Source organism: Anguilla anguilla, chromosome 1 (assembly GCF_013347855.1).
Source record: "Anguilla anguilla isolate fAngAng1 chromosome 1, fAngAng1.pri, whole genome shotgun sequence".
In the NCBI taxonomy this organism is placed as follows: domain Eukaryota; kingdom Metazoa; phylum Chordata; class Actinopteri; order Anguilliformes; family Anguillidae; genus Anguilla; species Anguilla anguilla.
Genome location: NC_049201.1, coordinates 87498158 through 87521475, shown reverse-complemented (window position 1 = coordinate 87521475; position 23318 = coordinate 87498158). Strand labels below are relative to the sequence as shown.

Below are 23318 nucleotides of genomic sequence, written 5' to 3'. Positions count from 1 at the left end.
AGCACATACAGCAGGAGTTCTCTAAGAGAGACAGCACATACAGCAGGAGTTCTCTAAGAGAGACAGCACATACAGCAGGGGTTCACTGAGACAGCACATACAGCAGGGGCTCTCTAAGAGAGACAGCACATACAGCAGGAGTTCTCTAAGAGAGACAGCACATACAGCAGGAGTTCTCTAAGAGAGACAGCACATACAGCAGGGGCTCTCTAAGAGAGACAGCACATACAGCAGGGGTTCACTGAGACAGCACATACAGCAGGAGCTCTCTAAGAGAGACAGCACATACAGCAGGAGTTCTCTAAGAGAGACAGCACATACAGCAGGAGTTCTCTAAGAGAGACAGCACATACAGCAGGAGCTCTCTTAGAAAAACAGCACATACAGCAGGAGTTCTCTGAGAGAGACAGCACATACAGCAGGGGTTCACTGAGACAGCACATATAGCAGGAGTTCTCTAAGAGAGACAGCACATGCAGCAGGAGTTCTCTAAGAGAGACAGCACATACAGCAGGAGTTCTCTAAGAGAGACAGCACATACAGCAGGAGTGCTCTAAGAGAGACAGCACATACAGCAGGGGTTCACTGAGACAGCACATACAGCAGGGGTTCACTGAGACAGCACATACAGCAGGGGTTCACTGAGACAGCACATACAGCAGGGGCTCTTTAAGAGAGAGCACATACAGCAGGAGTTCTCTAAGAGAGACAGCACATACAGCAGGAGTTCTCTAAGTGACTGTGACCACTGGGTCTCCCCTTTAGAGAACCACTGCTGTACATGCTGTATGTGCCGTTTCAAAATTAATTTTGCTAAAGAAAACTAGTTTGACTTTACAAAACTGTTACCTTGTCTAGTTTATCTCCAACATGTCTAGAGTATCATCACTGGCAATGATCCATGGGAGTTTGAAGCAATGGAAGCAAGGAAATGGCTGTGTACAGTATTGTCAGTTAAGATTTAAAAGACACTGACTCAACATTGTGAATAAGGGAGAAGGGGTAGCCACGTGTGCATACGATATGTAACTATTCCCCAAGATGACTGTTTTGTGAAGCAAGGCACTATACATAGTATACTTAGTGTGTGAGACTGCCTGTGACGAAACAGCTCAGAGCTCCCGCTGTGAAATTGCTAATTTGGTGTGATGTAGCGTATCTTCATACACCTTATAAACTCTTTTTCTGACCAAGCCATCAGAAGAATTCAAGGTAATTTTTCTAATTTTCTATTTTTAATTGATGCATTTAAACTGGATTTGTTTCATGGCTTGTTAGCAAAAAAAAAAAAAAAACTTTTGGAAGAGAATTTGGTTTGGCTTATGGAAGCTGCTGGAACGTGGTTTCTGTTTGATCATTCATTCACACACAGAGAACTGAGAGTTTCTTTTGTTTTGTCATTTTTGTAAATGAATTGATTAATCTGTCAGTTTAAGTAAGTCAGTTCCAGTAAATTAAAATGAAAACGTTAAAGGCTTGCTGGTGGAAGAGCATTTCCATTGATCTGTTCACTCTGTGTATTTCTCTGTATTTGTTCAACCCTAACCTGCAGCAATTACATACTGTTTAAGTGGATTAATCCGTTTGATTCAATGGTTTGATTAATCGATCAATCATAACACCCCACCCTTCACTCATCATGAGATAATTAGATCTTTTGTTCAGCTATGAGTGCGTGTGTGTATGTGTGTGAATGCTCTGGTGTTTGAGTCACACAGGTGTGTGAATGTGCTGGTGTTTGAGTAACACAGGTGTGTGAATGCTCTGGTGAGTCACACAGGTGAGTGAATGCACTGGAGTTTGGGTCATGCAGGTGTGTGAATGTGCTGGTGTTTGAGTCACACAGGTGAGTGAATGCGCTGGTTGATCATGCAGGTGTGTGAATGCCCTAGTTCAGTCATGCAGGTGTGTGAATGCACTTGTGTTTGAGTCATGCAGGTGTGTGAATGCACTGGTGTTTGAGTTACACAGGTGTGTGAATGCGCTGGTGTTTGAGTCATGCAGGTGTGTGAATGTGCTGGTGTTTGAGTTACACAGGTGTGTGAATGCGCTGGTGTTTGAGTTACACAGGTGTGTGAATGCGCTGGTGTTTGAGTCATGCAGGTGTGTGAATGCGCTGGTGTGTGAATGCGCTGGTGTTTGAGTCATGCAGGTGTGTGAATGTGCTGGTGTTTGAGTCATGCAGGTGTGTGAATGCGCTAGTGTTTGAGTCATGCAGGTGTGTGAATGCGCTGGTGTTTGAGTCATGCAGGTGTGTGAATGCGCTGGTGTTTGAGTCATGCAGGTGTGTGAATGCGCTGGTGTTTGAGTCATGCAGGTGTGTGAATGCGCTGGTGTTTGAGTCATGCAGGTGTGTGAATGCACTGGTGTTTGAGTTACACAGGTGTGTGAATGCGCTGGTGTTTGAGTTACACAGGTGTGTGAATGCGCTGGTGTTTGAGTTACACAGGTGTGTGAATGCGCTGGTGTTTGAGTCATGCAGGTGTGTGAATGTGCTGGTGTTTGAGTCATGCAGGTGTGTGAATGCGCTGGTTGATCATGCATGTGTGTGAATGCGCTGGTGTTTGAGTCATGCAGGTGTGTGAATGTGCTGGTGTTTGAGTCATGCAGGTGTGTGAATGCGCTGGTGTTTGAGTCATGCAGGTGTGTGAATGCGCTGGTGTTTGAGTCATGCAGGTGAGTGTGAGTTCTCTGTCCCTCTGCAGAGCTACAGGCAGCCTGCTGCTTTCATTGTTACCCAGCATCCTCTGCCCAACACCGTCAAGGACTTCTGGAGGTTGGTGTACGACTACGGCTGCACCTCACTTGTCATGCTGAATGAGATCGACCTGGCTCAGGTAAACACCTCTGGCCTTGTGCAGCCACTCTGTTCTACAGGAGAGGCACAGGCTCTCTTCTTTACTGTTGATGAGGCAATAATAATAGGTGTGTGTGAAGCAGTGTTAGTGTGTGCGTGTGTGTGTGTGTGAAGCAGTGTTAGTGTGTGTGTGTGTGTGATGCAGTGTTAGTGTGTGTGTGTGTGATGCAGTGTTAGTGTGTGTGTGTTTGTGTGATGCAGTGTTAGTGCGTGTGTGATGCAGTGTTTGTGTGTGTGTGGTGTGTGTGTGTGATGCAGTCTTTGTGTGTGTCTGTGTCTGTGTATGTGTGTGACGCAGTGTTAGTGTGTGTGTGTGTGTGTGTGTGATGCTGTGTGTGTGTGTGTGTGTGTGATGCAGTGTTAGTGTGTGTGTGTGTGTGATGCAGTCTTTGTGTGTGTCTGTGTGTGTGTATGTGTGTGACGCAGTGTTAGTGTGTGTGTGTGTGTGTGATGCAGTGTGTGTGTTTACTCAGGGTTGTCCTCAGTATTGGCCAGAAGAGGGAATGATCCGCTATGGAGCGATCCAGGTGGAGTGCATGTCCTGCTCCATGGACTGCGATGCCATCAGCCGACTCTTCAGAATATGTAACCTGACAAGGGTGAGTGTCCCCACCTGCAGGGGAGGGTGAGTGTCCCCAGAGAGCTCACCTGGTTTAGCGGTTGTGTTGCTGTGAGCGGTTGTGTTGTTGTGAGTGGTTGTGTTGCTCTGAGCGGTTGTGTTGCTGTGAGCGGTTGTGTTGCTGTGAGCGGTTGTGTTGCTGTGAGTGGTTGTGTTGCTGTGAGCGGTTGTGTTGCTGTGAGCGGTTGTGTTGCTCTGAGTGGTTGTGTGTTCCTCTCAGCCGCAGGAAGGCTACCTGATGGTGCGGCAGTTCCAGTACCTGGGTTGGGCCGGGCACAGAGATGTTCCCGCCTCCAAGCGCTCCTTCCTCAAACTCATCCTGCAGGTGGAGAAATGGCAGGAGGAGTGTGAGGAGGGGGAGGGAAGAACCATCATCCACTGCCTGTGAGTACATACACCTGTCCACCTGTTACACCTGTACATACACCTGTCCACCTGTTACACCTATACATACACCTGTCCACCTGTTACACCTGTACATACACCTGTCCACCTGTTACACGTGTACATACACCTGTCCACCTGTTACACCTATACATACACCTGTCCACGTGTTACACCTGTACATACACCTGTCCACCTGTTACACGTGTACATACACCTGTCCACCTGTTACACCTATACATACACCTGTCCACGTGTTACACCTGTACATACACCTGTCTACCTGTTACACCTGTACATACACCTGTCCACCTGTTACACCTATACATACACCTGTCCACATCATCAGTGCACTTCCATACACACGTCACACACACACAGCACAACTGCACACCCTATACACCTACAGGTACACCTGTAAACTGTATTCCCATGCTCTACATACCTGTGCATTATAGGCCATCATCAGTGCACTTCCATACACACGTCACACACACGTCACACACACACACACACACACACGTCACACACGTCACACACACGTCACACACACACACACACGTCACACACGTCACACACACGTCACACACACACACACACACGTCATACGCACGTCACACACACACACACGTCACACACACACTCTCACACACTCTCACACACACACGTCACACACACACACACACGTGTCATACACACGTCACACACACGTCACACGCACACACACACGTCACACACACACGCAGCGCAGCTGAAGCTGCTCTTCTGTGTTCAGGAATGGCGGGAGCCGTTGTGGCGTGTTCTGTGCGGTCAGTTTCGTGTGTGACATGATCAAGCGGCAGAGCGTGGTGGACGTGTTCCACGCGGTCAAGAGCCTGCGCAACAGCAAGCCAAACATGGTGGACAGCCTGGTGAGTACGCCCTCCACATTCAGTCACAACTAGAACATATCACTCTACACTGCAACACAGCACACCATGCTAAACTACAGCATATTACACTACACTACAGCACACCATGCTAAACTACAGCATATCACTCTACACTACACTACAGCACACCATGCAAACTACAGCATATCACACTACACTACACTACAGCACACCATGCTAAACTACAGCGTATCACACTACACTACAGCACACCATGCTAAACTACAGCATATCACACTACACTACACTACAGCACACCATGCAAACTACAGCATATCACACTACACTACACTACAGCACACCATGCTAAACTACAGCGTATCACACTACACTACAGCACACCATGCTAAACTACAGCATATCACACTACACTACACTACAGCACACCATGCTAAACTACAGCATATCACACTACACTACACTACAGCACACCATGCTAAACTACAGCATATCACTCTACACTACACTACAGCACACCATGCTAAACTACAGCATATCACACTACACTACACTACAGCACACCATGCTAAACTACAGCATATCACACTACACTACACTACAGCACACCATGCTAAACTACAGCATATCACTCTACACTACACTACAGCACACCATGCAAACTACAGCATATCACACTACACTACACTACAGCACACCATGCTAAACTACAGCATATTACACTACACTACACTACAGCACACCATGCTAAACTACAGCGTATCACACTACACTACAGCACACCATGCTAAACTACAGCATATCACTCTACACTGCAACACAGCACACCATGCAAACTACAGCATATCACACTACACTACACTACAGCACACCATGCTAAACTACAGCATATTACACTACACTACACTACAGCACACCATGCTAAACTACAGCGTATCACACTACACTACAGCACACCATGCTAAACTACAGCGTATCACACTACACTACACTACAGCACACCATGCAAACTACAGCATATCACACTACACTACAGCACACCATGCTAAACTACAGCATATCACACTACACTACACTACAGCACACCATGCTAAACTACAGCATATTACACTACACTACACTACAGCACACCATGCTAAACTACAGCATATCACTCTACACTACACTACAGCACACCATGCTAAACTACAGCATATCACTACACTACACTGCAGCACACCATGCTAAACTACAGCATATCACTCTACACTACACTACAGCACACCATGCTAAACTACAGCATATCACTCTACACTACACTACAGCACACCATGCAAACTACAGCATATCACACTACACTACAGCACACCATGCTAAACTACAGCATATCACACTACACTACACTACAGCACACCATGCTAAACTACAGCATATCACTCTACACTACACTACAGCACACCATGCAAACTACAGCATATCACACTACACTACACTACAGCACACCATGCTAAACTACAGCATATTACACTACACTACAGCACACCATGCTAAACTACAGAATATCACACTACACTACACTACAGCACACCATGCTAAACTACAGCATATCACACTACACTACACTACAGCACACCATGCTAAACTACAGCATATCACACTACACTACACTACAGCACACCATGCTAAACTACAGCGTATCACACTACACTACAGCACACCATGCTAAACTACAGCATATCACTCTACACTACACTACAGCACACCATGCTAAACTACAGCATATCACTACACTACACTGCAGCACACCATGCTAAACTACAGCATATCACTCTACACTACACTACAGCACACCATGCAAACTACAGCATATCACACTACACTACACTACAGCACACCATGCTAAACTACAGCATATTACACTACACTACAGCACACCATGCTAAACTACAGCATATCACACTACACTACAGCACACCATGCTAAACTACAGCATATCACACTACACTACACTACAGCACACCATGCAAACTACAGCATATCACACTACACTACACTACAGCACACCATGCTAAACTACAGCGTATCACACTACACTACAGCACACCATGCTAAACTACAGCATATCACACTACACTACACTACAGCACACCATGCTAAACTACAGCATATCACACTACACTACACTACAGCACACCATGCTAAACTACAGCATATCACACTACACTACACTACAGCACACCATGCTAAACTACAGCATATCACTCTACACTACACTACAGCACACCATGCAAACTACAGCATATCACACTACACTACACTACAGCACACCATGCTAAACTACAGCATATTACACTACACTACACTACAGCACACCATGCTAAACTACAGCGTATCACACTACACTACAGCACACCATGCTAAACTACAGCATATCACTCTACACTGCAACACAGCACACCATGCAAACTACAGCATATCACACTACACTACAGCACACCATGCTAAACTACAGCATATCACACTACACTACACTACAGCACACCATGCTAAACTACAGCATATTACACTACACTACACTACAGCACACCATGCTAAACTACAGCATATCACTCTACACTACACTACAGCACACCATGCTAAACTACAGCATATCACTACACTACACTGCAGCACACCATGCTAAACTACAGCATATCACTCTACACTACACTACAGCACACCATGCTAAACTACAGCATATCACTCTACACTACACTACAGCACACCATGCAAACTACAGCATATCACACTACACTACAGCACACCATGCTAAACTACAGCATATCACACTACACTACACTACAGCACACCATGCTAAACTACAGCATATCACTCTACACTACACTACAGCACACCATGCAAACTACAGCATATCACTCTACACTACACTACAGCACACCATGCTAAACTACAGCATATCACTACACTACACTGCAGCACACCATGCTAAACTACAGCATATCACTCTACACTACACTACAGCACACCATGCAAACTACAGCATATCACACTACACTACACTACAGCACACCATGCTAAACTACAGCATATTACACTACACTACAGCACACCATGCTAAACTACAGAATATCACACTACACTACACTACAGCACACCATGCTAAACTACAGCATATCACACTACACTACACTACAGCACACCATGCTAAACTACAGCATATCACACTACACTACACTACAGCACACCATGCTAAACTACAGCGTATCACACTACACTACAGCACACCATGCTAAACTACAGCATATCACTCTACACTACACTACAGCACACCATGCTAAACTACAGCATATCACTACACTACACTGCAGCACACCATGCTAAACTACAGCATATCACTCTACACTACACTACAGCACACCATGCAAACTACAGCATATCACACTACACTACACTACAGCACACCATGCTAAACTACAGCATATTACACTACACTACAGCACACCATGCTAAACTACAGCATATCACACTACACTACAGCACACCATGCTAAACTACAGCATATCACACTACACTACACTACAGCACACCATGCTAAACTACAGCATATCACTCTACACTACACTACAGCACACCATGCAAACTACAGCATATCACTCTACACTACACTACAGCACACCATGCTAAACTACAGCATATCACTACACTACACTGCAGCACACCATGCTAAACTACAGCATATCACTCTACACTACACTACAGCACACCATGCTAAACTACAGCGTATCACACTACACTACACTACAGCACACCATGCAAACTACAGCGTATCACACTACACTACACTACAGCACACCATGCTAAACTACAGCATATCACTCTACACTACACTACAGCACACCATGCTAAACTACAGCATATCACTCTACACTACACTACAGCACACCATGCTAAACTACAGCATATCACTCTACACTACACTACAGCACACCATGCTAAACTACAGCATATCACTCTACACTACACTACAGCACACCATGCTAAACTACAGCATATCACACTACACTACAGCACACCATGCTAAACTACAGCATATTACACTACACTACAGCACACCATGCTAAACTACAGAATATCACACTACACTACACTACAGCACACCATGCTAAACTACAGCATATCACACTACACTACACTACAGCACACCATGCTAAACTACAGCATATCACACTACACTACACTACAGCACACCATGCTAAACTACAGCGTATCACACTACACTACAGCACACCATGCTAAACTACAGCATATCACTCTACACTACACTACAGCACACCATGCTAAACTACAGAATATCACTCTACACTACACTACAGCACACCATGCTAAACTACAGCATATCACACTGCACTGCAGCACACCGTGCTCACACTGCACATTCACCTGTACCTGCACATTCACCTCAACAGCATGAGCTCTCCTGCCAGGCCTGGCTAACATTCCCACACCAGACAGACGCAACATCCCTAAAACTACACACTTCAAGAATCAAATCTGACTGTAGACATTACATCTATAAAAATGGCACAAACGCAAAAAAAGCTAAAATATGCTGGTGTGTTTTATTTCAGGAGCAGTACCGTCTGTGCTATGACCTAGCCCTGGAATACATCGAGAGCTCCTAGCGGAAGAACCTTCCGGAAGGAGGGGCTCTGACATTAGTTTCCATTAGAAACCTTGTGCTGTTGTGATTAGGCCAGGACTGTGATGTGCTGTGATTGCTTTTTAAACTCACCTGGGCCCACACCTGTAGTCATGCGCTGTCCTGTTAAAGGAAATGCTTTCAGTGAACAAGCATATGCTGCTGAAGTCTCCTCGATGTTGCATGCTGAAATGTTTTCTATATCAGTGTCATTTTTAATGAACAATGTGTATCCTGCATGTCAATCGTAAATGTGAAAGTGGCTGAACTCTGTCTGTGTCCAGCTGTGAGACTCTGGCTTCATTCAGTCACTGTGCTGATGGTTAAATGAGCCAAAGACTGTAAATATGTGTGCGTGGCAAAGAAAGGAAAATAAGCTACATTTGTATTTATTGTTTACCTGCATTTACAATCGGTTACAATCATTTTTAAGGCTTAAAAATGATTGTTTTTCCTGAATTTACCCAGAATTCACCTGAAAGCTGTGGATGTTGTCAGGGTTACCTGGGTTGAAGGCCCTGGCCTCTGTAGTACTGCTGATGTTTGTGTAAACGCTTGTGAGGTTTAACTCTGCTGCCCCCCCCCCTTGCAGTTTTTACTATGATAGCATCAGATGAGCAGTGCTGAACCGTAGCTGTGTGAGGATTGGCAGGCTGAAGCAAATTCACAAGAACAGCAGGAACTCATGTATCTGGGAGAAGTGAGACTTAAATAAAAACGTGTGGTTATAGCATATCTATTTTTATGTCTGTAATCATTGGCTTTGTGGCTGTATGAAAAAATTGAACCATCAAACTTACTTTGAATAAAAAAGGTAAAAAGGCAAGCTGTGTGGCAATTCTGTGAGATTTAGAGAAACCCCGAAAGAGGCCTGCTGCTCAGAGAGAGAGCGGTCTGAAACAGGTACAGGTGCTCAGAGAGAGAGCAGTCTGAAACAGGTACAGGTGCTCAGAGAGCGGTCTGAAACAGGTACAGGTGCTCAGAGAGCGGTCTGAAACAGGTACAGGTGCTCAGAGAGAGAGCGGTCTGAAACAGGTACAGGTGCTCAGAGAGAGCGGTCTGAAACAGGTACAGGTGCTCAGAGAGAGCGGTCTGAAACAGGTACAGGTGCTCAGAGAGAACAATATGAAACAGGTACAGGTGCTCAGAGAGCAGTCTGAAACAGGTACAGGCATCTCTCTCCCTTGGCAAAGATGTGTTTGTGCAGGCAACTTCCCAGTAAATGTAAGGTGAAAACGATGGAAGTGTAAGGCCTGGTTTTTGCCCAATAGGCCGTTTATATTTCCAGTGTAAATGTGTGACAGTGCCTCTGTAGAAAGCGCTGTTCAAACCCGTGGATGAACTGCTCGGCTGGCGGCTGCGGAGTACATGAGCACCTATTACACATGAAATACAAACATGGAAATACAAAATACAAAACCGTGAGTGACATAGTGCCCCCCCCCCTACGTCTCTATTGTTCTGGCCTCCGCCTGTCCGTAAATGCATCTCTGTCTCCATCTAGGGGCTCTAAAGTGTATTACACCCAGGGGGTTCCCTGCCGCCCAGAGCGTCTATGGGAAAACACTGCTGGGCTCAGTCAGAACACTAAGATTTCTGTTTGGTGAATCATCAATCATTTCATCACTTCATCAAATAATTTCATCAGCTCAGCATAACTGTATTTAGCCCTACAACTGCTAGAGGATTGTGGGTGATCATTGTGGGTGCATATGCAGCTCATCCAGAATGCTGCAGCGCGTCTGGTCTACAACCTCCCCAGACATTCCCATGTCACCCCCCTGCTTACTGACCTCCACTGGCTGCCTGTTATGGCTCGCATCAAATTTAAGTCCTTGGTGCTTGCATACCAGGCAGCTAAGGGGTCAGCACCAGGGTACATTCAGAGGATCATCAGACCCTACACACCAGCCAGACCTCTCCGTTCTGCCACCTCTGGACGCTTGGCACCTCCCCCTCTTCGCGTCTGCACTTCCCGCTCCCGCCTGCTGTCTGTCCTGGCCCCTCGCTGGTGGAATGACCTCCCCGTGACGGTCAGAACAGCAGAGAATCTCACCACTTTCAAACGCAGACTGAAGACTCATCTCTTCAGGCTGCACCTCTCCCCACCCCTCCCTAGCCTATAGTTCAGCTCACTGTACCTAGTTAGGATAATATGATTATGTTAGTGTATCTGGCAGGATTGTTTTTGTATGATTAGGTGTGATTCCAGTGCTAGTTTGTACTTGGTAGGATTCTTGCTTGCTGAACAAGCTTACTCTACAGGGTTGGAGTCCTGATCGATGTGGTCACTTCTGGCACTACGATCCTTACTTCACTCTAGTGTTTCTTTTGCGCCTCTACATCATGAAACCTATGCACTTGTTGTACGTCGCTCTGGATAAGAGCGTCTGCTAAATGCCTATAATGTAATGTAATGTAATATGAGTGTCCTCCACAAAGCTCCTGAAGCGGACTGCAGACACAGGTAAGAGTCCCCGCCCCTTTCCGCTCCTGAGCATTCTGACAGACAGCAGAAGGTGAGAACATTGCATCACAAAATAAACAGATTAAAGCACAGATTCACAGCAGTCTACACGTCTAAATAAAACATGACAAACATGGGTGGATTTAACATATTTATTACCATCTATACATTCAGAAAACCTGTGCAAATGAAACACCATGAGACTCCACTGTTTGCGTGTGCGTGTGTGTGCGTGTGTGTGTGTGTGTGAGAGTGAGGGAGTGTGCGTGTGTGTGTGCAAGTGTCAGTATGCGTGTTTGTGTGTGTGAGTGATTGTGTGTACGTGCATGTGTGTGTGTACATGTGCGTGTGCGTGAGTGTGCATGTGTGTGTGCGTGTGTGAGTGAGTATTCTGACAGCAGTAAAGATGCACAGCATCCATAGCTCTGTAATGTGTCAAACGGAAAGTATAAAAACACACTGTATAAACTGCGTACGTATGACTGATACACATTTCCCTAAAGAGACTGCACAGAGCACATTTCACCAGCACAACTTACGACCGTGTCAGCCATAGCAAGACCCTGACCAGTGTCCTCATCAAAGCGTCCTGGTCAAAAGTCAAACTTGGCAGAGTGAGGTGCAGCCCACTCCACAGTGGATCCAAATAAGATCCGGAAATGTTTGTAAAACTGAAATATTGCACACGTTTGCTCCAAACGCCACACCACAGAAGAAGAATTAGTCCATCTGGCCTCCAAGTGAACAGTACTGACAAATTCCGCCCCCTAATGATCAGTACAGATAAGGTCTGCCCCTAATGATCAGTACAAACTCCGCCCCCCTAATGATCAGTACAGATAAGGTCTGCCCCTAATGATCAGTACAAACTCCGCCCCCTAATGATCAGTACAGATAAGGTCTGCCCCTAATGATCAGTACAAACTCCACCCCCTAATGATCAGTACAAACTCGGCCCCCTAATGATCAGTACAGAAACTCTGACACCCAAGTGATCAACATAAACTGCACCCCCGAGCGATCAGAACAGAAGATCATTTTCAGTTCTATTCCAAACAGGCAGATGCACGCACGCACGCACGCACGCACGCACGCACCCAGTCCATTGCTGCTGGATTTACAGCGCAATCCTGGAGATTCCCCGCCCCCTTGGGGCTAAGCTCCGCCCACCTGACCATCAGTGGTTAACCCTGACTGGCCCTGCCCTCAGGAGCCACACCCTTTATCTTCTTTCCATCGCTCCCCTCTTTCTGTGTTTCTGTCTTTCTTTCTCCATATCTACATCTGCTACTCTGTCCATCTCTCTCACATTAACCCACTCCACACTCTTTTTTCTCTCTCATTAACTTCCCACTACCTCTCTCTCTCTCCCTCCCTATCCATCTCTCTCATTAACCTCTCTCCACACCCCTATCATTCTCCCCATGTCTCTCTGTCCATCTCTCCCGATCCCTCTCTCACCCTGTCTCGCTCTCTTTCACATTCTCACACCCTATGTCTCACTCTCTCTCTCTCACCCCATCTCTCTCTCTTACCCTCTCTCTCTCACCTCATCTCTCTCTCTTACCCTCTCTCTCTCTCACCTCATCTCTCTCTCACGCTCTCTCTCTCACCCTTTCTCTCTCTCTCTCTCTCCTCTCACCCTCTCTCTCTCTCTCCGGGTGTCCTGAGCTGTGTTTGTTGCAGGCCCCCCAGCTGCTGGGTGGGGTGAGAGTTGAGGGGTCAGGGGTCGGGCAGATCAGAGGTATCCACGGTGACCTTGATGAAGATGGTGTCGTCCTTGATGTAGGTGCCGTTCTCCAGCACGGTCTGCGCGACGAAGAGGGGGCAGCCGGACGCGATGTTCATGTCTCCCGTGGGTCTGCGGAAGCTGCTGCTGTTGGGGTCGGGCTTGAAGGCGTCGCCCAGGTGCTTGCGGGCGGGGCCCTGGTCCATCAGCATCAGCGTCACCTTCTGCTTGAAGGGCCAGGTGAGCAGGGCGTCGTACTCGCCGCGCATCACCACGAAGAACAGCGACAGGTGCGTGCCCTTGCCCATGCCGTCCCCGTTCAGGTACACGCGCGCGCACATCTTGTACCCAAAGTAGCCGGTGTAGAAGGGCTGGCTGTACAGGGACAGCGTCTTAGACGCCACCGCCTCCTGTTTCCGCCGCTTGTAGTCACGGATCTTCCAGATGAGCGTGCCGTTGAAGCTGGCCGTCTCCAGCACCTGGAAACGGAGGTCCATGTCCGCCAGCCTGATCTCGTGCACGCTCAGCATGTCGTCATGGCGAGAGAGCTGCGTCTCCAGGGAGCCTGCTGAACGACAACATCCGCAAGATTTAGCACAATCAGCACCCTTAAACCAGGCTGTGCTAGCCATGCCTAGCTTCAGTACTAACCAAGCCCAGCCCTGCCTAGCTTCAGTACTAACCAAGCCCAGCCCTGCTTAGCTTCAGTACTAACCAAGCCCAGCCCTGCTTAGCTTCAGTACTAACCAAGCCCAGCCATGCTTAGCTTCAGTACTAACCAAGCCCAGCCCTGCTTAGCTTCAGTACTAACCAAGCCCGGCCCTGCTTAGCTTCAGTGCTAACCAAGCCCAGCCATGCTTAGCTTCAGTACTAACCAAGCCCAGCCATGCTTAGCTTCAGTACTAACCAAGCCCAGCCCTGCTTAGCTTCAGTACTAACCAAGCCCAGCCCTGCTTAGCTTCAGTACTAACCAAGCCCAGCCATGCTTAGCTTCAGTACTAACCAAGCCCAGCCCTGCTTAGCTTCAGTACTAACCAAGCCCGGCCCTGCTTAGCTTCAGTGCTAACCAAGCCCAGCCATGCTTAGCTTCAGTACTAACCAAGCCCAGCCATGCTTAGCTTCAGTACTAACCAAGCCCAGCCCTGCTTAGCTTCAGTACTAACCAAGCCCGGCCCTGCTTAGCTTCAGTGCTAACCAAGCCCAGCCCTGCTTAGCTTCAGTACTAACCAAGCCCAGCCATGCCTAGCTTCAGTACTAACCAAGCCCAGCCCTGCTTAGCTTCAGTACTAACCAAGCCCAGCCATGCTTAGCTTCAGTACTAACCAAGCCCAGCCATGCTTAGCTTCAGTACTAACCAAGCCCAGCCATGCTTAGCTTCAGTACTAACCAAGCCCAGCCATGCTTAGCTTCAGTACTAACCAATCCCAGCCCTGCTTAGCTTCAGTGCTAACCAAGCCCAGCCCTGCTTAGCTTCAGTGCTAAACCCAGCCCAGCCCTGCTTAGCTTCAGTACTAACCAAGCCCAGCCCTGCTTAGCTTCAATACTAACCAAGCCCAGCCCTGCTTAGCTTCAGTGCTAACCCAGCCCAGCCCTGCTTAGCTTCAATACTAACCAAGCCCAGCCCTGCTTAGCTTCAGTGCTAACCCAGCCCAGCCCTGCTTAGCTTCAGTACTAACCAAGCCCAGCCCTGCTTAGCTTCAGTACTAACCAAGCCCAGACCTGCTTAGCTTCAGTACTAACCAAGCCCAGCCCTGCTTAGATTCAGTGCTAACCAAGCCCAGCCCTGCTTAGCTTCAGTGCTAACCAAGCCCAGCCCTGCTTAGCTTCAGTACTAACCAAGCCCAGCCCTGCTTAGCTTCAGTGCTAACCAAGCCCAGCCCTGCTTAGCTTCAGTGCTAACCAAGCCCAGCCCTGCTTAGCTTCAGTGCTAACCAAGCACAGCCATGCTTAGCTTCAGTACTAACCAAGCCCAGCCATGCTTAGCTTCAGTGCTAACCAAGCCCAGCCCTGCTTAGCTTCAGTGCTAACCAAGCCCAGCCCTGCTTAGCTTCAGTACTAACCAAGCCCAGCCCTGATTAGCTTCAGTACTAACCAAGCCCAGCCCTGCTTAGCTTCAGTACTAACCAAGCCCAGCCCTGCTTAGCTTCAGTACTAACCAAGCCCAGCCCTGCTTAGCTTCAGTACTAACCAAGCACAGCCCTGCTTAGCTTCAGTACTAACCAAGCCCAGCCATGCTTAGCTTCAGTACTAACCCAGCCCAGCCCTGCTTAGCTTCAGTACTAACCAAGCCCAGCCCTGCTTAGCTTCAGTACTAACCAAGCCCAGTCCTGCTTAGCTTCAGTACTAACCAAGCCCAGTCCTGCTTAGCTTCAGTACTAACCCAGCCCATCCATGCTTAGCTTCAGTACTAACCAAGCCCAGCCCTGGTCAGCTTTAGTAGCTTAATTCCAGGGGAAAAAGACCCCTTTTGAATCTTGAATCTCAGATATTTCACACCCATAATGTAGCCTTGGAGTGATCGCCAATGGTACACCTGAGTGTCCATTTTCACTCCACTTAGTACCACTAGTACCCACCTCTGCTACAGAGGCTTACAGTTTGACAACGATAAATGGTTAAAACAATATCTTGGTCGCATTGTAATCACTAAGACTTGCACTACAACACTGGTGATATTTGAATACTCTGGCGTAAATCTTTGCATTAATTAAGAATTCAAATTAATAATATAATTATCTCAAAACTACCGTTTAAATTCACATGTTGTTCTGTACAGTGTACACATGCCAATTTCCAGAGTGGGATCTCTTGTACTTTCTGTTTAACAATACAATTAAGGGGGTAATTGAAATGTTTAAAACAGGTGCACAACTCCGGTCCCGGAGGGCTGGTCTGTGTGCTGGCTTTTGTTCCATGAGCTCAGGTGAGATGCGACTCAGGTGGGTTGTGATTCAGGTGGGATGTGACTCAGGTAGGATGTGGCTCAGGTGAGATGTGCCTCAGGTGAGATGTGGCTCAGGTGGGATGTGACTCAGGTGGGATGTGGCTCAGGTGGGATGTGGCTCAGGTGAGATGTGCCTCAGGTGAGATGTGGCTCAGGTGAGATGTGACTCAGGTGGGATGTGGCTCAGGTGGGATGTGACTCAGGTGGGATGTGGCTCAGGTGAGATGTGGCTCAGGTGGGATGTGACTCAGGTGGGATGTGACTCAGAGAGTGGGCGTGTCAGGTGGGCGGGGCTCACCGAGCGCATGCGGTCCGGAGTTGGAGGGACCACGGCTGCCCTCCAGCGCAGTGACGCGTGTGCGGATGCTCTCTACCGCCCCCCGCAGGGTCTCCACATCCTCACGCACCGAACGGAAGGAACGCAGCTCCATCTCCAGCTCCATCAGCTTCTCTGAGTGAGAGCTCAGCTGCTTCTGCAGAACAGACACACGCCATGAACACACACAGACACCATAAACACACACAGACACCATAAACACACACACACATCATACACACACACACACACACACTATAAACACACACACACATCATACACACACACACACACACATATCATAAAAACACACAGACACCATAAACACACACACACATCATACACACACACACACACACATATCATAAAAACACACAGACACCATAAACACACACACACACACACACGTACAGACAGACAGATGGGCATTAGGGCAGTAATGGGGTTAGAATGGAGGGATGGGCTGTAGGGCAGTAATGGGGTTAGAATGGAGGGACGGGCTGTAGGGCAGTAATGGGGTTAGAATGGAGGGATGGGCTGTAGGGCAGTAATGGGGTTAGAATGGAGGGATGGGCTATAGGGCAGTAATGGGGTTAGAATGGAGGGACGGGCTGTAGGGCAGTAATGGGGTTAGAATGGAGGAATGGGCTGTAGGGCAGTAATGGGGTTAGAATGGAGGGATGGGCAGTAGAGCAGTAATGGGGTTAGAATGGAGGGATGGGCTATAGGGCAGTAATGGGGTTAGAATGGAGGGATGGGCTATAGGGCAGTAATGGGGTTAGAATGGAGGGATGGGCTATAGGGCAGTAATGGGGTTAGAATGGAGGGATGGGCTGTAGGGCAGTAATGGGGTTAGAATAGAGGGATGGGCAGTAGAGCAGTAATGGGGTTAGAATGGAGGGACGGGCTATAGGGCAGTAATTCAGTTAGAGGTAAGCAGCTCTGCTACAGGTGAGCTAACCGCACTTCTCTCTGCTTATCACATCTGCCAGTTGCTATGGAAACTAGCTGGCTGTCTTCAAGCACCTCAGTTAGAACAGAAGGGGGACAGAAGGAGGCACAAAGAGAAAGAGGGAAAGGAAGAGAAAAAGAACGAGAGGGAGAGAGACAAAGAGAGGAAGATGGAAAGAAGGCAGAGAGATGGATAGTGAGAGAGAAAGAGTGAGCCTGTGCAGCAGTGAGCAGGTTAGTTACCTGAGTGAGCAGGTTAGTTACCCGAGAGAGCAGGTTAGTTACCTGAGAGAGCGGGTTAGTTACCCGAGTGAGCGGGTTAGTTACCTGAGAGAGCGGGTTAGTTACCCGAGAGAGCAGGTTAGTTACCTGAGAGAGCGGGTTAGTTACATGAGAGAGCGGGTTAGTTACCTGAGTGAGCGGGTTAGTTATCTGAGTATGCGAGTTACCTGTATATTTGCCAGCTTCTGTTCCAGCTGCCGGTTCTTCTCTCTCATCTCCTCGTGCCGAGACTCCACCTCCATCAGCCGAGCGTTCAGACCTGGCAGCACCTTATAGCGCTCCTGCAGCTCGCCCTTAACATCCTCCACCTGCAGAAGCCCAACACGCCTTAACACCACTCACACCTGCACCTGCAGTCCAACACACCCTAACATTACTCACACACCTGCAGGAGCCCAACATGCCTTAACACCACCCACACCTGCAACCACAGCCCAACAAACCTTAACACCACCCACACCTGCAACCACAGCCCAACAAGCCTTAACACCACCCACACCTGCAAACACAGCCCAACATGCCTTAACACCACCCGCACCTGCAACCACAGCCCAACACACCTTAATACCACCCACACCTGCAGACACAGCCCAACATGCCTTAACACCACCTGCACCTGCCACCACAGCCCAACACACCTTAACACCACCCACACTTGCAGACACAGCCCAACATGCCTAACACCACCTGCACCTGCAACCACAGCCCAACACACCTTAACACCACCCACACCTGCAACCACAGCCCAACAAGCCTTAACACCACCCACACCTGAAACCACAGCCCAACAAGCCTTAACACCACCCACACCTGCAAACGCAGCCCAACATGCCTTAACACCACTCACACCTGCAACCACAGCCCAACACGCTTTAACAACACTCACACCTGCAGGAGCCCAACACACCTTAACACCACTCACACCTGCAACTACAGCCCAACATGCCTCAACACCACTCACATACCTGCAGCCTATGCTTGTGAGTGAATGATGTGTATGCAAGTGTGAATGCGAGAGTGTGTCATCATGTGCGTGTGTATGTGAGTGTGAGGGATGATGTATGGTGTGTACGTGAGTGTGTGAGTGTGTATGTGTGTGCGCGTGTATGATGGTGTAATGCGCGTGTGTGTGTGGTGTGTGTAGGTATGTGGGTGTGGGGTGTGCGTGTGTGTGTGTGTGCGCGGGTGTTTGAGTGTGAGTATGTGCGTGGTGTGTGTGTAGTACTGAGACACTGTATAATGAGCTCCCCCAGCTGAGCCGGTACGGCTGGCCGCCCCACTGCCTCATGGGAAAGCACGTGGCTGTGGGCTGGAGTGTGGGAAGTAAATGACTTTAACTGTGATGCAGCAGAATCTACTTCCTCTGAGCACCTCTGCACTTCCTCCAGACTCCTCTGAGTCACTGCAGGGGATTTCTGCTGAGCTGCCAACTCAGACCGCTAGCACACACACACACACACCACACACACACTCACACACAAACACACACACTCGCTCACACACGCACACACACACACACACTAGCTCACACACACGCACATACACACACGCAATCACACACACACACACACACACAAACACTCACACGCACACACATTCACACACACTCACACACACACACACACTAGCTCACACACACACACATACACACACGCAATCACACACACACCTCACACATCTCACACACACACAGTATAAAGTGTGGGTGGGGCAGTGAGGTACAGTGTGGGCGTGGCAGTGAGGTGTGGGTGGGGCAGTGAGGTGTGAGTGGGGCAGTGAGGTACAGTGTGGGCAGGGCAGTGAGGTACAGTGTGGGTGGGGCAGTGAGGTACAGTGTGGGCGTGGCAGTGAGGTACAGTGTGGGTGGGGCAGTGAGGTGTGAGTGGGGCAGTGAGGCATGGGCGGGGCAGTGAGGTGTGGGTGGGGCAGTGAGATACAGTGTGGGCGGGGCAGTGGGGTACAGTGTGGGCGGGGCAGTGAGGCGTGGGTGGGGCGGGGATTACCTTAGCCTCCAGGGTAGTGTTCTTGGCCACCATCAGCCGCAGGTGTTCAGAGACACAGAGGGAATCGTGCTCTTTCATTTCCTGGTTCAGACCCTGAGGGGAGGGGCAGAAACAGGCCAATCAGAAGCCATAACCATGGGTGTAGTGGGTGATGGGAGTTAGGGTTAGGGTTAGGGTTAGGGTTAGGGCAGTTGCTGTGGGTGGAGGGTGTAGGTGGAAAGGCATGGGTCCTGTGCAGAACCTCACCTTGAAGGTGCAACCGTAGCGGTGGAAGGAGCAGGTGACCTGGGCCTTGGGACAGTCCTGCTGGTGTCTCTGCAGCTGAAACAGACCAAATATCATTACAGCACTTCCTGCCCACAGTGCAGTGTGAGAATCTGTGCAGTGCAGTATGATCAGTGTGCAGTGGTATGATCAGTGTGCAGTATGGTATGATAAGTGTGCATGGTATGATCAGTGTGCAGTGCTATGATCAGTGTGCAGTGGTATAATCAGTGTGCAGTGGTATAATCAGTGTGCAGTATGGTATGATCAGTGTGCAGTCCTATGATCAGTGTGCAGTGGTATGATCAGTGTGCAGTATGGTATGATCAGTGTGCAGTGCTATGATCAGTGTGCAGTGGTATGATCAGTGTGCAGTATGGTATGATCAGTGTGCAGTGCGGTATGATCAGTGTGCAGTGGTATGATCAGTGTGCAGTGCTATGATCAGTGTGCAGTGGTATGATCAGTGTGCAGTATGGTATGATCAGTGTGCAGTGGTATGACCAGTGTGCAGTATGGTATGATCAGTGTGCAGTCCTATGATCAGTGTGCAGTGGTATGATCAGTGTGCAGTATGGTATGATCAGTGTGCAGTGCTATGATCAGTGTGCAGTGGTATGATCAGTGTGCAGTATGGTATGATCAGTGTGCAGTGCGGTATGATCAGTGTGCAGTGGTATGATCAGTGTGCAGTGCTATGATCAGTGTGCAGTGGTATGATCAGTGTGCAGTATGGTATGATCAGTGTGCAGTGGTATGACCAGTGTGCAGTATGGTATGATCAGTGTGCAGTGGCATGATCAGTGTGCAGTGGTATGGTCAGTGTGCAGTATGGTATGATCAGTGTGCAGTGGTATGATCAGTGTGCAGTGGTATGATCAGTGTGCAGTATGGTATGATCAGTGTGCAGTATGGTATGATCAGTGTGCAGTGGTATGATCAGTGTGCAGTGGTATGATCAGTGTGCAGTATGGTATGCTCAGTGTGCAATGGTATGATCAGTGTGCAGAGCTATGATCAGTGTGCAGTATGGTATGCTCAGTGTGCAATGCTATGATCAGTGTGCAGTATGGTATGATCGGTGTGCAGTGGTATGATCAGTGTGCAGTATGGTATGATCAGTGTGCAGTTGTATGATCAGTGTGCAGTATGGTGTGATCAGTGTGCAGTGGTAATATCAGTGTGCAGTATGGTATGATCAGTGTGCAATGCGGTATGATCAGTGTGCAGTATGGTATGATCAGTGTGCAGTATGGTATGATCAGTGTGCAGTGCGGTATGATCAGTATGCAGTATGGTATGATCAGTGTGCAGTGCTATGATCAGTGTGCAGTATGGTATGATCAGTGTGCAGTGCTATGATCAGTGTGCAGTATAGTATGATCAGTGTGCAGTATGGTATGATCAGTGTGCAGTGGTATGATCAGTGTGCAGTGCGGTATGATCAGTGTGCAGTATGGTATACTCAGTGTGCAGTATGGTATGATCAGTGTGCAGTGCGGTATGATCAGTACACAGTGCGATTACCTCGCTGCGCAGGATGGAGGAGTAGGTGCAGTTATTGGGACAGGCCACGGGGAAAGCAGGGCACACGGTGTCCTTGTGTTTCTGTAAGAGAGACGTGGAAACACGGCGAGTCAGCATGCTGACATGCTCAGCTCAACTGGCCACTGTGTGGAGTTCAATCTGCACATGAGCAGTCTAGGGCAGCCCTGAGCTGCAACATTACACAGCAGGGTAGCACAGTCACAGCAGGGCAGCACAGTCACGCAGGGCAGCACAGTCACACAGGGCAGCACAGTCACACAGGGCAGCCCTATTACGCAGGGCAGCAGTCACTCAGGGCAGCACAGTCACACAGTCACACAGAGCAGCACAGTCACTCAGGGCAGCACAGTCACACAGAGCAGCACAGTCATACAGTGCAGCACAGTCACACAGGGCTGCCTTTAGCTGCCACATTACACAGCAGGGCAGCACAGTCACACAGGGCAGCCCTATTACGCAGGGCAGCAGTCACTCAGGGCAGCACAGTCACACAGAGCAGCACAGTCATACAGTGCAGCACGGTCACGCAGGGCTGCCTTTAGCTGCCACATTACACAGCAGGGCAGCACAGTCACGGACAGCAGCACAGTCACACAGAGCAGCACAGTCACTCAGGGCAGCACAGTCACTCAGGGCAGCCCTATTACGCAGTGCAGCAGTCACTCAGGGCAGCACAGTCACACAGTCACACAGAGCAGCACAGTCACTCAGGGCAGCACAGTCACACAGAGCAGCACAGTCACACAGGGCAGCCCTATTACACAGGGCAGCAGTCAGAATACAACAGTTACAGAAAGCAGTAGATAGTTACAGGAAGTAGTAGATAGTTACAAAAAGCAGTGGATAGTTACAGGCAGCAGTGGATTGTTACAGGAAGCATTGGATAGTGACAGGAAGCACTGGATTAACAGTGCTGGGCGTGGCTCTACCTGCAGCTCTGTCTGGGCCATCTTGTGTTTGCAGAATTCGCAGGTGGCTTCGCGGTGTCGACACTTCCAGTTCAGATGGTCGGGCATGTCCTTCCTCATCATCCTCTCCTTACACTTCCCCAGAGGGCATGGCACCTCAAAATATGGGCACACCGTCAGGTGATCCTGCAGGGAGAGAACCAGCCAATCAAAAACTGTACACACACACGCACGCACGCACGCACAAACAAACAAACAAACAAACAAACAAACAAACAAACAAACAAACAAACAAACACACACAAACAAACACACACACGCATACACACATACACACGCACACACACACAAACAAACAAACAAACACACACACACAAACAAACAAACATACACATGCATACACACATACACACACATGCAAACACACACACAAACACACCTCATACACGCTCACACACACACAAACACACACACACAC

The 23318-nt window shown here is 48.7% G+C and overlaps 2 protein-coding genes across 17 annotated transcripts in view; one reads left to right on the top strand and one right to left on the bottom strand.

The window, feature by feature from the left end:
- The window catches only part of LOC118213718 (receptor-type tyrosine-protein phosphatase kappa-like), a 163320-nt gene extending 153066 nt beyond the window's left edge, over nt 1-10254 (top strand). For 7 of the 14 annotated variants that reach the window (XM_035392917.1, XM_035393518.1, XM_035393153.1 and 4 more), the window contains 6 exons: nt 1195-1212; nt 2706-2837; nt 3331-3456; nt 3697-3860; nt 4636-4771; nt 9358-10254. In XM_035392917.1, coding sequence (XP_035248808.1) covers nt 1195-1212; nt 2706-2837; nt 3331-3456; nt 3697-3860; nt 4636-4771; nt 9358-9411 — 630 coding nt within the window. In that variant the 3' untranslated portion in view covers nt 9412-10254. The remainder of the gene's footprint in view (nt 1-1194; nt 1213-2705; nt 2838-3330; nt 3457-3696; nt 3861-4635; nt 4772-9357) is intronic. The other 7 variants (XM_035393789.1, XM_035393608.1, XM_035393421.1 and 4 more) reach the window with 1 other exon arrangement.
- A 3200-nt stretch (nt 10255-13454) lies between these two features.
- Nucleotides 13455-23318, bottom strand: part of traf3 (TNF receptor-associated factor 3) — a 32200-nt gene continuing 22336 nt past the window's right edge. The window contains exons 5-11 of one of the 3 annotated variants that reach the window (XM_035394194.1): nt 22862-23026; nt 21912-21992; nt 20367-20441; nt 20121-20213; nt 18285-18425; nt 16867-17041; nt 13455-14189 (exon numbers count right to left, since the gene is read on the bottom strand). In XM_035394194.1, the coding sequence (XP_035250085.1) occupies nt 13618-14189; nt 16867-17041; nt 18285-18425; nt 20121-20213; nt 20367-20441; nt 21912-21992; nt 22862-23026 (1302 nt within the window). In that variant the 3' untranslated portion in view covers nt 13455-13617. Of the gene's footprint in view, nt 14193-16866; nt 17042-18284; nt 18426-20120; nt 20214-20366; nt 20442-21911; nt 21993-22861; nt 23027-23318 lie in introns of all 3 variants that reach the window. The other 2 variants (XM_035394265.1, XM_035394103.1) reach the window with 2 other exon arrangements.